This window comes from Coregonus clupeaformis, chromosome 16 (genome assembly GCF_020615455.1).
Source record: "Coregonus clupeaformis isolate EN_2021a chromosome 16, ASM2061545v1, whole genome shotgun sequence".
Taxonomy (NCBI): domain Eukaryota; kingdom Metazoa; phylum Chordata; class Actinopteri; order Salmoniformes; family Salmonidae; genus Coregonus; species Coregonus clupeaformis.
The window spans coordinates 21327389-21341600 of NC_059207.1; the positions used below are offsets into that span (position 1 = coordinate 21327389).

General features: G+C 44.0%; 1 protein-coding gene across 1 annotated transcript; it reads right to left on the reverse strand.

The window, feature by feature from the left end:
* Positions 1–4884: 4884 nt before the first annotated feature.
* Positions 4885–10121, reverse strand: ube2l3b (ubiquitin-conjugating enzyme E2L 3b). The gene is made up of 4 exons (XM_041900343.2): positions 10015–10121; positions 8195–8290; positions 7645–7831; positions 4885–7069 (listed from the first exon to the last, which is right to left on the reverse strand). The coding sequence occupies exons 1-4, from the start codon at positions 10039–10041 to the stop codon at positions 6915–6917; spliced, it is 465 nt and encodes a 154-aa protein (XP_041756277.1). The 5' UTR covers positions 10042–10121; the 3' UTR covers positions 4885–6914.
* Between the last annotated feature and the right edge of the window lie 4091 nt (positions 10122–14212).

Genomic DNA, 14212 nt, shown 5'->3' on the forward strand with positions numbered 1-14212 from the left:
GCAATTGGTTTTCAAACAGCTCAATTATTTTTTAAGTGGCAACTGTATTGTTTGAAAAATTCCAATCTGGTTTTCGGGCCCACCACAGCACACAGACAGCCTTAGTTAAAGTGGTCAATGATCTTAGAGCCAAACACAGATGCCAAACAGCTCTCTGTCCTTGTACTCTTGGATTTAAGTGCTGCATTCGACACTGTTGACCATGATGTCCTTCTGGACAGACTGGAGAGGTGGGTTGGCCTCTCCGGTCAAGTTCTAAATTGGGTTAGGACCTATTTAAAATTGGGTTAGGACCTATTTAACCAGTCAAGAGTGTTTTGTCACCCTTGGTGACCATAATTCAGAGAAAATATATTTCACGTGGCGTTCCACAAGGTTCAATTTTGGCTCCGGTACTTTTCAGTTTATATATGTTACCCCTTGGCAGCATTATCAGAAAGAACAGCATTCATTTCCCCTGCTACGCAGACGATACACAACTTTACATTTCTGTGTCACCAGAGGATTTTAGCTCCACAGATAACTTATTATTATTTATTTTTAGTCATTTAGCAGACGCTCTTATCCAGAGCGACTTACAGTTAGTGAGTGCATACATTTTCATACTGGCCCCCCGTGGGAAACGAACCCACAACCCTGGCGTTGCAAACGCCATGCTCTACCAACTGAGCTACAGGGGACTATTATTATTAGAGTGTATTAGTGATTGAAATACTTGGATGGCTCACAACTTCCTCCAGCTAAATCAAGACAAGACCGAGGTACTTATTGTTGGAGCCAAAGCACAGAGAGAGAATCTGGCCGCACATTTTAATTCACAGGCAATAAAGGTAAAACACCAGGTAAAAAACCTAGGTGTTATTTTAGATTCTGAACTCAATTTCAAATCACATATTAGGAATGTGACCAAAATAGCTTTTTACCACCTGAGGAACATTGCCAAGGTGCGGCCGTTTCTCTCTCAGGCTGATCCAGAGAGACTCATCCATGCTTTTATTACAAGCAGGCTTGACTACTGTAATGCTCTCCTGTCCGGTCTACCCAAGAAAGCCATTGGTCAACTGCAAAACATACAGAATGCTGCAGCACGGGTACTGACCAAGACCAGATGGAGAGCACACATTACATCGGTTTTAAGGTCTCTGCACTGGCTGCCTGTGAGTTTTAGAATTAATTTTAAGATTATTCTATTGGTTTTTAAATCAATCCACAATTGTGCAGCCCAATACATGTCAGACATGCTTTTAAGTTATGTACCCAGTAGGTCCCTCAGGTCCTCTGGCACTGGCCTTTTAACTATCCCAAAGCCTTGGACCAAGAGGCATGGCGAGGCAGCCTTTAGTTACTATGCCTCCCAGCCTCTGGAATAGCCTGCCAGAGAACCTGAGGGGGGCTGGAACTGTGGCCATTTTTAAAAGAGATCTTAAAACACAGATGTTTAGCGTTGCTTTTCCTCAGGGAGCTTTTTAGTCATCCAGTTCTATTGTTATTCTTTTGTTTTTTATCCACTGAGATGCTGGAACCGGCGCGCCTGGCACCGACGATCATACCACGCTCAAAGTCGCTCAGGTCACTCGTTTTGCCCATTCTAATGTTCAATCGAACAGTAACTGAATGCCTCGATGCCTGTCTGCCTGCTTTATATAGCAAGCCACGGCCACGTGACTCACTGTCTGTAGGAGCGAACCATTTCCGTGAACGGGGTTGTGTACCTAAAACTGCCCACTGAATGTATATACAATTCAAATGGTAGGCTAAATGGTAAGCTATATTAATAAAATACATATGAAACATATGTATTTGTCCCATTCAGTTTCACACTTGTGACCCCCCCAAAAAAATCTTCTCACATTTTTTAAACCACTGCGCTAGCTCACCTGACCTGTTGATGGACAGTTTGCTGGTCCAATCAGAGGGCAGAGTGTGCATTTTGCTAGCCAATCTGTTGCAAGTCGATGCTGCGGCTCTGGTCTGGCTGCTGTCTCTGGCTGCTGTCTCTGGCTACTGTCTCTGGCTACTGTCTCTGGCTACTGTCTCTGGCTGCGTGGAGAGTAATCCATGGAAACTCTGCCACAAAATGAGACAAAACCTGGCCAGGTAATTTCAAGTCATCACTCTCAAGTCAAAGTTGAGTCCTGAGTCTTGAGGGTCTAAGTCTCAAGGGTGGATGGGTGGGCGTATAAAGCTTGAATGTTTGAATCTCATCACGGACAACTTTAGCATTTTAGCAACTTTGCAACTACTTTTTAGCTACTTTGCATGTTAGCTTACCCTTCCCGTAAACCTTTAACCTATCTCCTAACCCTAACCTTAACACCTAGCCTAGCTAACGTTAGCCACCTAGCTAACGTTAGCTTTAGCTACCAAGTTAACATTAGCCACAACAAATTGGAATTTGTAACATATCATACGTTTAGCAAATTCGTAATAAATTAGTGGATTAGGCTATTTCAGCCACACCCATTGCTGACAGGTGTATAAAATCGAGCACACAACCATGCAATCTCCATAGACAAACATTGACAGTAGAATGGCCTTACTGAAGAGCTCAGTGACTTTCAACGTGGCACCGTCATCGGATGCCACCTTTCCAACAAGTCAGTTTGTGAACTTTTTGACCTGCTAGAGCTGCCCTGGTCAACTGTAAGTGCTGTTATTGTGAAGTGGAAACGTCTAGGAGCAACAACGGCTCAGCCACAAAGTGGTAGGCCACACAAGCTCACAGAACGGGATCACCGAGTGCTGAAGCGCGTAGGGCGTAAAAATCGTCTGTCCTCGGTTGCAACACTCACTACGGAGTTCCAAACTGCCTCTGGAAGCAACGTCAGCACAATAACTGTTCGTCGGGAGCTTCATGGAATGGTGTTCCATGGCCGAGCAGCCGCACACAAGCCTAAGATCACCACGCGCAATGCCAAGCGTCGGCTGGAGTGGTGTAAAGTTCGCCGCCATTGGACTCTGGAGCAGTGGAAACGCGTTCTCTGGAGTGATGAATCATGTTTCACCATCTGGGAGTCCGACGGACGAATCTGGGTTTGGCGGATGCCAGGAGAACGCTACCTGCCCAAATACATAGTGCCAACTGTAAAGTTTGGTGGAGGAGGAATAATGGTCTGGGGCTGTTTTTCATGGTTCGGGCTAGGCCCTTTAGTTCCAGTGAAGGTAAATCTTAACGCTACAGCATACAATGATGTTCTAGACGATTCTGTGGTTCCAACTTTGTGGCAACAGTTTGGGGAAGGCCCTTTCCGGTTTCAGCATGACAATGCCCCCATGCACAAAGCGAGGTCCATACAGAAATGGTTTGTCGTGATCGGTGTGGAAGAACTTGGCTGGCCTACACAGAGCCCTGACCTCAACCCTATCGAACACCTTTGGGATTAATTGGAACGCCGACAGCGAGCCAGGCCTAATCGCCCAACATCAGTACCCGACCTCACTAATGGCCTCCTGTAGCTCAGTTGGTAGAGCATGGCGCTTGCAACACCAGGGTTGTGGGTTCGTTTCCCACGGGGGGCCAGTATGGAAAATGTATGCACTCACTAACTGTAAATGCTCTTGTGGCTGAATGGAAGCAAGTTCCGGCAGCAATGTTCCAACATCTAGTGGAAAGCCTTCCCAGAAGAGTGGAGGCTGTTATAGCAGCAAAGGGGGGACCAACTCCATATTAATGCCCATGATTTTGGAATGAGATGTTTGATGAGCAGGTGTCCACATATTTTTGGCCATGTAGAGTATCATACACATTTGTATTCGTAACATATCATATGAAATGGATGGACATCCACAAATTAATACATACCATGTGAAACATAACATATCATACTAACTGGAGTGTCCTGGATTTACATTTGCTATGTTACATCTAGTCCAGGTTTCTACTTAAACCTGCTTTGTAGGATACCACTCGGAGAGAGGTAAGCCCCTGGATACCACTCGGAGAGAGGTAAGCCCCTGGATACCACTCGGAGAGAGGTAAGCCCCTGCTTTTCAAATGGCACTATGGACAACTACTATTCCCTAGTTAGAGCCCATTGGTCTCTGGTCAAAAGTAGTTAACTTCATACGGAATTCATTTGGGATGCTAACTTTTTTATGTGGGTGGGAAAGTAGGCCACAGTGAGAAGCAGGCAGGGCTATAGTCCAGCTGTATTCTCCTAGGTTACGCAGTTGTGGCCAATCACCCTGCAGGTGTTTCAGGAAGTAATCTACCATAAACATTCTTCTTCCCCTAATCAAGGGACAATCGATAGACTTAGATAGACATCGGGTCATTGCTGAAAAGTTTCACATAGTATTTGGCTCAGGTTTGTGTTTGTTTAAAACGTTAAATGTGGAAGCTGAGCTGGGTGGTGTCATATGGAGTTGCGAGTATGGCGCTCTCTAATGGAAGGTTGTTGCTACACACCAAATAACATATGAACAACACCACACTTCTTAACGTTTGCCTCTTTAGGCCACCGATGTTAATGTAAGCTTCAACTTTGTGCTATGTCCATTGTTTCCGGATTTGAAATAGACAGACCGTACTATTATGGAGATTTCACTCGTAATCTATTGCAGAATACCTTTGCGTGGCGTCATTCTTACCTCAAACTTTCTGCTTCACGTCTAGATCCTGAATCCCAACATATTCACTCAGACTGGAGACTCGTTATCTGTTGCGGAATCCCTTTGAAATGGAGTCACTCTTACCTTTCCCTACAGTATATCCTGGCAGGGACTGCAGTTGAAAATTAGCCGGCTGGCTAAAACTGGCACTTTTACAGTAATGTTGATCATGTGCACTGTCCCTGTAAAACTACATTTAATAAAGTAATCCCACTCCCAAACCATTAATTCACCCAGACACAGGAACAAGCTCACAGCACCCAGACAATGAGACCAAATGGTTAGCCATCTTTATTATGAAACGTTGGACCGAGTCACACGGCTCCAGTCCCTGTCCTGTTTACACCCTAATGGCAGACAGTTAGCCCTCTCACAGCTCGATATAAGGTGCCTGTTTATATAGGATCACCGTCTCTGTGCGTTAACCCAGTCTGTGTTCCAAATGGCACCTTATTCCCTACCTAGTGCACTACTTATGACCAGGGCACATAGGGTTCTGTATAGCACTATGTAGGGAATAGGGTGCCATTTTGGATTCCCCCTCAGTCTTTAGACTCCCCTGGCGTTGCCCCCCGACCAGGCCTGACAGTTCACTAAGTCCCTTTTTGGGGGGGGGGGGCTGTTCTGTTCCAGTGGATATATCGGCCACTGATTTGTATATATTTACGTTAGTCTCTCGTGATATGAGATTTGGTTTGCAGTGCTAAGATTATTTTCTATGTAGAGAGAGAAAGGCAGCGGGGTTATAATGTGTGTGGCTGGAGAGTAAACCTAAAGCCAATTTAAGCTTGATCTGAAAATGTGGTCGGAGGCGTCGTACGGACGGTGTGGCGTAAATTAGCGGAGCCTCCGGAGGCACGCAGAGGCCAAATTGAGCTCCATACCCCATCACCGCGCCATCACCGTGCGCCGCCCAAATGTTGTAAGAGTGCGGAGGGCTCCGTATAGCTCCGCATTGACATGATTGGTTGATAGAAGGTGGGGGTTGGATGGTCCTGTATAAACACAAATTCACTTCATGGACAACTTTCTTTACAACAGCTCTGCGCTGCTCCGCGGACCGCAAGAAGTATACGTGCCCTGACTTCAGAGGCCGTATCGCAGTAAATGCTGTGCGGCCACTGCAGACTTCGGACTGACCGTGCAGAGCGTTTCAGTAAACAAAATGTACGGCGTCTGTACTATTCTTACTTCCCACTGTCTTGAGACGACAACTGCTATCTAATGTGTCTAGGGGAGGAGTTAGAACTCAGGACATGCAGAATGGTAGGAACTGTAGAACCAGTGGGTGGGGTATTACAACCGCGCTATAACACAGAGGGGGATTTGACAATGGCACTTATGCCTATAACGCAAAAAAAAAACTAAATCAGAAGGAAGTCTCAGAACGTCTAATGCAAAGAGGGGCATCCTCAAACATTTTGGACCGGCGAAGGGGAGTGTGAAAGATTAATTATCTCCCAGTCAATTACACTTGTAATTCATGACAATATTGGCGTATTATCAGTGGCCATTTTCTGTCTGTCTGCTCAGTGGGCTGGCTCCAAGCTGAGGGGAAGGACAACTGAGAGAGGGCTTGTTCCACAGAATACAGTGCAACTCCAGAAGCAGAGAAGTCAAAGGGAAAATATTTAAGGACACACTTCCAGGGCCTAGCTAGCTGTGAGAGAAAGGGTTGTCTTATTTTTTTCTTTGTTTTTAGTAAAACATTTCATTTAGGGCTGCGACAGAACAAGATGAGACTAGAGAACAGAACAAAGAAAATAAAGGATAACCACAACTTTTCCTTGTCAGAAAAACCTTCCAGAAGTTAGGAGAAAGATCTATGATACTCGAGCAGTGATTTGTAGTTTTTTCTCTTTTTTTTTCTTCTTTTTTTTTTACAAACAGCAAAACATCTGATTTTTTTCATTTCACATTTCCTTCTACTTTTTCCCCCTCCGTAGTTCTCCATATTTAACATGGATGTTCTAACCATTTATTTTTTCCTGTCTTTTTCATTTTTCATATTTTAATTTAAGAAAATAGTAGAAAGTTAGTAACGGCCTCGAGCTATAGCCAGGAGGAGGAGACAACCAGTCTGATCCAAAGTCCTGCGTAGAGGGGAGGCTGCAGCCACTCTGAGGTGAGGAGCTCTTGGGCTGCTAGGATGACGTGTGTGTGTGTGAGGGAAGAATGGAGGAGAGGGTGTGTGGTGAGATGGGGGAGGAGAGAGAGAGAGGGGGAAGGTACAGAGAGAAGCGAGGAGGAGGAGACGTTCGGTTGGGGAGAGGAGAGGAGAGGGCTACACACTGGTCAGGTGATCAGTCCATTGGTCTCTTTTCTCCGTGTTTCTTTGTAAACTCCTCTGCGTTCTTAAAGAATTTTTTCCGGTCCTTTGAGTATTCTTCTGCTAGGTCCGCTCTCAGGGGGTGCTCTGGCTGGGGGTCGTTCACCAACGCAATCAGGGACTGAATTACTGCAGAATAGACAAACAGCCAGTCATGACATTGCAGAAACTGAATCAGTGCAGAATGAACAGATTTTATTTTTTGACTACAGACGCAATTACTACATCTTCAACACAAAGTTAGCACACAATTAACTGATACACAAACGAAAGTCAGTCATGACATTGAACTAGAATACTTGACTGATTGTGTTCTCTTGTGCAAAGTTGCTTTTTTCTTTTCACTTCAGTCATCTGCTCATGTTCTACTGTCCAGTGTCTGGGTATCATGCCAGTGTGAGGGTATCATGCCATTGTATCATACCAGTGTGAGGGTATCATGCCAGGGTATCATGTCAGTATTGCAGAATAATTTACATTCTATGTAAATTATAGAGATTTCAGTCTGACTAGACATGTATGATCAACTCAACTTTCAGGAAAATCCAGCACTATTAGATTTGTGTAAAAGTTCAAGCTAATGTTTCAGTGCTCCAACCAGAGAGTGCCTATGGGGAAGCCGAGGCTCATCCACTGTGGTCAGTTTTAGTGGCTTGCTCCCAGGAGTGCTATAGAACTGCTGTGTGTGTGTGTTTGAGACCCACCTTGGTCAGTTTTGGTGGCTGGTTTCCAGTTCTCTGCGCTGATGACGGGCAGACACACCTGTCCCTTCTCGTCGATGTTGGGGTGATAGATCTTCGTCTTAAACGTGATCTTGGGGGGCTTGAAGGGGTACTCGGCGGGGAAGATTAATTCGATCCTGAAAGCTCCCTTGTCATAGGGAGCGTTGTCCTATAGAGGAATAATGTGTAGACAATCAACCGTGGTTAGTTAGTGCAACAATGACCATATCCAAGGAGCAACCCGTATGTTAGGACATTTAATTCATGTAATAGTCCTTCTAGAACCACAACAGACTTATGTAATAATATAATATAATAATATGCCATTTAGCAGACGCTTTTATCCAAAGCGACTTACAGTCATGCGTGCATACATTTTATTTTTTTGTGTATGGGTGGTCCCGGGGATCGAACCCACTACCTTGGCGTTACAAGCGCCGTGCTCTACCAGCTGAGCACGGCGCTTGTAATCGCCTTCATGAGAGAATTGTGAAGCCATGAATCAAATGATGATGGGAATAAAACCACTTACAGGGACAATAAGACCTTGCCAGGTCAGTATGTTGGATTCATCCACTTGAATGTTTCGGAAGTTTTTCATTCCAGACTTACGAATCTCTTCAAGTTCCTGAAAGAGAGGAGAGAGAGAAACATCATGACATGTTAAGACAGACGATTGTGTGCTTCTCATGTTACTGTCTGGACAGACAACATATTAATAATGAATGTTTTGTTTGGTCCACAGAATTCAGTTAGCTAGCTAGCAGCTGCGTCTGTATTAGATATAGACAATTAAAAAAACGTTTCAGTTTAGGTTTTGTTTACTGCTGCAAACCGAGATGACCTCATGAAATAATTGACTCATGTCATGGTGTAGTTTTACATTTACATTTTAGTCATTTAGCAGACGCTCTTATCCAGGGCGACTTACAGTTAGTGAGTGCATACATATATATTTTTAAAGTACTGGTCCCCCGTGGGAATCGAACCCACAACCCTGGCGTTGCAAGCGCCATGCTCTACCAACTGAGCTACACTGACGTCTTCTATCTTGATAGCACCATAGCTGGCTATCTAGCTAGATATCCAACTGGAGTGGTACCCAGACGGTGACAAAACCAAGATTATTGCATTTCCTTGGCAATTTATTTGATGCTTACTGTTTGCTAGTTAGCCAATTAGCTAGCTACCGAAGCTCTGGCTAAGTCGCGTGGATGAACAGGGTAACTTGAATAAATTGACTCATGTCATGGTGCAGTTTAGGACGATAATAAGATAGTGACTGAGTTGTACTAAATAATGACCAAGCTCTTGATAGCCCATTCTAGCAAACCCTTTAAACATTGGGACAGTGAGGTTGTGTTTCGTGTGAGTCACAAAATAAGCGAAACATCCTTTCCAATGTAGCTGGGCTATTTTGGTAGCTACTAGCTAGCTAACCTAAAGTAGGAAACAGCAAAGACAGCTCTGTAACGGAAATAGCTAACTTAACTACACTACTAGCCATCGCAAGGTTGTGATAAACATACATTGATCGGTGTCAATGTAGTTTTTAACCTTTTAAACATTGGGACAATGAGGTTGTGCATCGTGTGAGTCACACAGTAAGCGAAACATACTTTCCCCATTTAGTTAGTTGGGCTATTTGGGTAACTCCTAGCTAACCTAAAGTAGCCATACAAAAACAGCGAAGACAGCTCTGTAACGGAAATAGCTAACTAGCGAGCTACGCTACTAGCCATCTCAAGGTTGTGATACACAGAAATTGATCGGTGTCAATGTTGTTTGTACAGTTTCGGAGACTGATGTCATTACTAAGTATGAGCGAGCAAGCAACGTCGCAGACTAGCTTCCCTGCTGATCCCCAGAACCCGGTCTCTCAATCTTATCTCTGGCCCTGCCGGTGCTTCCCCTGCTGATCCCCAGAACCCGGTCTCTCAATCTTATCTCTGGCCCTGCCGGTGCTTCCCCCGCTGATCCCCAGAACCCGGTCTCTGAATCTTATCTCTGGCCCTGCCGGTGCTTCCATGCTGATCCCCAGAACCCGGTCTCTGAATCTTATCTCTGGCCCTGCTGGTGCTTCCATGCTGATCCCCAGAACCCGGTCTCTCAATCTTATCTCTGGCCCTGCTGGTGCTTCCCTAACCTGTTTTAAGCTTGCTGGCCTAGCTAGCGAGAGTGCCTTCTCGCTTTTAGCGGAACCTTACTTCAACACTTCTGGGCCAAATACGCATTAGGACAACAATACGATATCGTGACTGAGTCGTACTGAATAATGACCAAGCCCTTTGATAGCCCATTCTGACTTCAATATTGATAGAGATATGAAAATAGAGTTATCAGGATATTTACCTTGTGCAGTCTCCTGCTCGCCGCCATCTTGAATCTACCGTGTGTTCCCAGAATACACCGCGGCGGCTTGTCTTGCGGTCGCAGTTCCAAAAAGGCATTAGAAAAACATGAGCCAAAAAATATTTATTCTCTGTATCATGTGTTATATGACTCATTTTAGCACACTAAAGAGGCCACTTTTTTTTCTGTTTTTGATGGCAGATTTGTAAACATTCAAACCAGCAAAGGTTTTAGAAGCTACCATAAATGTTTCATTTATTGTCTGGCTGATGCAGTGATTACTCAAAAGCCTTGACTCTGGAAATACCCTTATTGTACACTGCAGTGTAGCCTATATCATGGCTACCCGGACTATTTGCACTGCCCCCCCACCCCATCTTTTTACGCTGCTGCTACTCTGTTAATTATTTATGCATAGTCACTTTAACTCTACCCACATGTACATATTACCTCAACTAGCCGGTGCCCCCGCACATTGACTCTGCACCGGTACCCCCCTGTATATATAGCCTCCCTACTGTTATTTTATTTTACTTCTGCTCTTTTTTTCTCAACACTTTTTTGTTGTTTTATTTTACTTTTTTATTAAAAATAAATGCACTGTTGGTTAAGGGCTTGTAAGTAAGCATTTCACTGTAATGTCTACACCAGTTGTATTCGGCGCATGTGGCCAATACAATTTGATTTGATTTGATTTGATTTATAAACAGCTCAAAACTCTCCAGTTGGCTACTACACCAATTAAGCAAATTCATTCACTGCACTTGGATTTATAATATCAAGTGAAAAAGGTGTGTCATGTTCAGGGATCGGATCAGATCAGAAATAATTCAGTGTGTGTGCGTGTGTGACATTTGAAATTACGTTTCTGGAAATAGGATATATTCAAAGTAATAATTTTGAGATGGCTGTAGTTGTACGACTGTTCAGCCCGTAGTGGAGCCTATGGACCGACCATTGTAAACTAGTCACTTGCGAGTGTTTTGTAAATGAATGAAATATTCCCTCTCTACCTCTCTGTATAGAATAGAATAGAATAGAACAAGTCAAGTTCTCCTGTAAACAATAACTGTGATGTGCTATCACAACCACCTGATGCTGCTCTTATGCCTAGTTTAAAATCAAACCACTCAACAGACACCTCCATCCACTGTCTGTATATGTAGTAGAATACAACGAATGACCACTAGATATTGCTGTAGTGTTTAAATAACAAGTGATAACTTCCTAAAATACTGTAAATAGGAACTCCTTTTCCAAGCTTGATATTATTAACCACTAGATGGCAGCAGTGGTCCTATAGTACTGCAATAATGATTTTATTAGGGTCGTAGGCTAAATTCAGATTCTACACTTCTCTCCCACTCCCTGTCATGGATTTCAAGCATTTTGCTGTTTTAAGCAGTGTCTGAGAGAATGCGCCAGTGCATACTTTGGGAGAAGGGTTGCGAATTAAAAGATGCGGCCAGTGTGTGAAGCATGGACTTTTTTTTTGCCCCCTTTGCAAGCCACAGTGTTGGTGCATGGGCGGTGCTAGCACTTGTATGAACACAGGTGAAACAGTCCTTTTCTCCTTTGCCCTGCAGCGATATCATAAACGTGTCATCACTCATCAGATTCATCATGCATAGCCTTACGCATGTTGAATGAAAAAGCTTTCTGTTGTGTATAATATAATAATAATAAACATTTAGATAGTGTAGCGCCAGCTAACTTTTTTTAAAATGAAGCTGACATGGGCTAATTGAGTGACTGCTGATGCACAACCACATTTAGAAACTGCACCTCGTGTATTCTATTATTCTAACTCTCAACAGTAAATTGAGACCCCGACTGAGTTCCTAAAAAAATAAAAAATATCAGTTCTTATTTGAATGTGGCCAACAAAAGGTGGGCCGTGGGCCGCCAGTTGTCCATCTCTGTCCTAGATGAATGATTTAATCATTGTCACGGATCCCCCCAGTACTGCTGCTCATTCCGTTCACCAGCTCCGGAGGTCACCGGCCTTCTAGGCGTCACTGATCTGGTTCATTACCACCAACCCCCGGACTGTCTTGTCTCATTACGCACACCTGGTTCCCATTCCCCCTGATTAGTTTTTGTATATATGAGCCCTCTGTTCCCCATTGTCCTTGTCGATTATTGTACCATGTCTGCTGGTCTCGTGATCACAATGTATTACAGTTTACATGCCGAGTAATTGTGCACTCGTTATTACGGGTCTCATCCCGTGTATTATTTAGAGGTTTACACCTCGCTCTTCTGTTTGGGTTACAGGTGTGTGTGTGTGTGTGTGTGTTGTTGGGCTTCGTCCACGTCGTTTTCCATGACGTACCTTATGTTGGGTTGAGCAATAAAAAAAACGATTACTTTTCCTGCGCCTGTCTTCTATCAGTATACAATCTGACAATCATCAAGCCAGTCTCAGAATTCCATAGAGAGAGACAGAGTAAACGTTCTAGGCCAAAGAGGCTGTAGTGAGAGGCATAGAATTAGAATTATTCTATTTCTAAATTTCACATCATGTATTTGATCCATGTCTGGTGTCTGTTGATGGTAAAGGGTGATAGATAACAGATGCTCTACTTCCATGAACAGTGGGCATGTCTGGCATACCGACAAGACACAAGATCAATCTGATGCCCTCATTGCCACCGGAGGGGATTTCTGCACGGAGACTGGCTGTGTGTTTGTGACCATGCATGCGTGTGATTGTTTGTTTCTTTGGCTGTTTATGGTTGTCCTTTCCCGTAAAAGAGGATAGTGAGAATTTCCCTTGGCCTTGTTTAGAGAGTCATTTCAGACTGAGGTAGTTATAAACAATCAGAGGGGAGTTTGAAATGGCTTGGCTCAGAGTTATGAGCTATTAAAGTGGGATATGGTGAATGTGCTGTCAATACAGGGGGTAGAAACATTGGCTGGTAGGCAGACAGGCAGGCATACAAGATGGGTGGGCAGACATACACTATCAATGAAAATCTTTATCAAGGATGTGCTTGGTTAATTTCTATTGAAAGGTTTGTTTGCACTGATAGGTTACAGATGAAACTGTCTGTCGTACCAAGCATTAAATCTTGTACTCTTTGGTAGACTAGAATAATAATGAAATATTTCCTGTAAATCAGGGGTTTCTACGTCTCCATGCTGGCGTGACCAGACCCGTTGGCACCCTCAGTCTATTCCTTATATAGTGCCCTTTGGGCCCTGGTCAAAATGAATGCACTATATAGGGAAAAGAGTGCCTTTTGGAACATAGCCACTGTCTACGACCCACTCTCAATCACCTGAAGAGGGGTATTCTGGGACAGGGGGAAAGCACAGATGGCAGATTGAGAGTGGCTGTCCATAAGAGAGGCTATAGACGTGCATTCGGAAAGATTTCAGACCCCTCGACTTTTTCCACATTTTGTTACGTTACAGCCTTATTCTGAACTGGATTAAATCGTTTTTTTTCCCCTCATCAATCTACACACAATACCCCATAATCATAAAGCAAAAACAGAGTTTTTTTTACATTTCTAAAAATATCAAGTATTCAGACCCTTTACTCAGTACTTTGTTGAAGCACCTTTGGCAGCGACTACAGCCTCAAGTCTTGGGTATGACGCTACAAGCTTGGCACACCTGTATTTGGGGAGTTTCTCCCATTCTTCTCTGCAGATCCTCTCAAGCACAGCTATTTTCAGGTCTCTCCAGAGATGTTAAATCGGGTTCAAGTCCGGGCTCTGGCTGGGCCACTCAAGAATATTCAGAGACTTGTCCCGAAGCCACTCCTGCATTGTCTTGGCTGTGTGCTTAGGGTCGTTGTCTTGTTGGAAAGTGAACCTTCGCCCCAGTCTGAGGTCCTGAGCGCTCTGGAGCAGGTTTTCATCAAGGATCTCTCTGTACTTTGCACCGTTCATCTTTCTCTCGATCCTGACTAAATTTACAAATATTTCTAAAAACCTGTTTTCACTTTGTCATTATGGGGTGTTGTGTGTAGATTGAGGCTGTTACATAACAAAATGTGGAAAAAGTCAAGGGGTCTGAATACTTTCCGAATGCACTGTAAATGAGAGCGTGGAAATTCTGCCCAGAGTGGGGCACCCCAACAAGAAATACCGTCAATACCACTGACCTAGAAAAGCCCAGGCTGGAGAGCAACAGTACTTATAGGTCTCAGGAAGGCAGAATCCGCTACACGGCTATACTCAGCCAT

Excerpts from the sequence above, each read along its gene's own strand:
- ube2l3b (XM_041900343.2), bottom strand. The coding sequence starts at position 10,041 with ATGGCGGCGAGCAGGAGACTGCACAAG. Across the intron at positions 8,291-10,014 it reads CGAGCAGGAGACTGCACAAG|GAACTTGAAGAGATTCGTAA; the intron begins GTAAATATCCTG and ends CCTCTCTTTCAG. Across the intron at positions 7,070-7,644 it reads AGCCACCAAAACTGACCAAG|TAATTCAGTCCCTGATTGCG; the intron begins GTGGGTCTCAAA and ends TCTATTCTGCAG.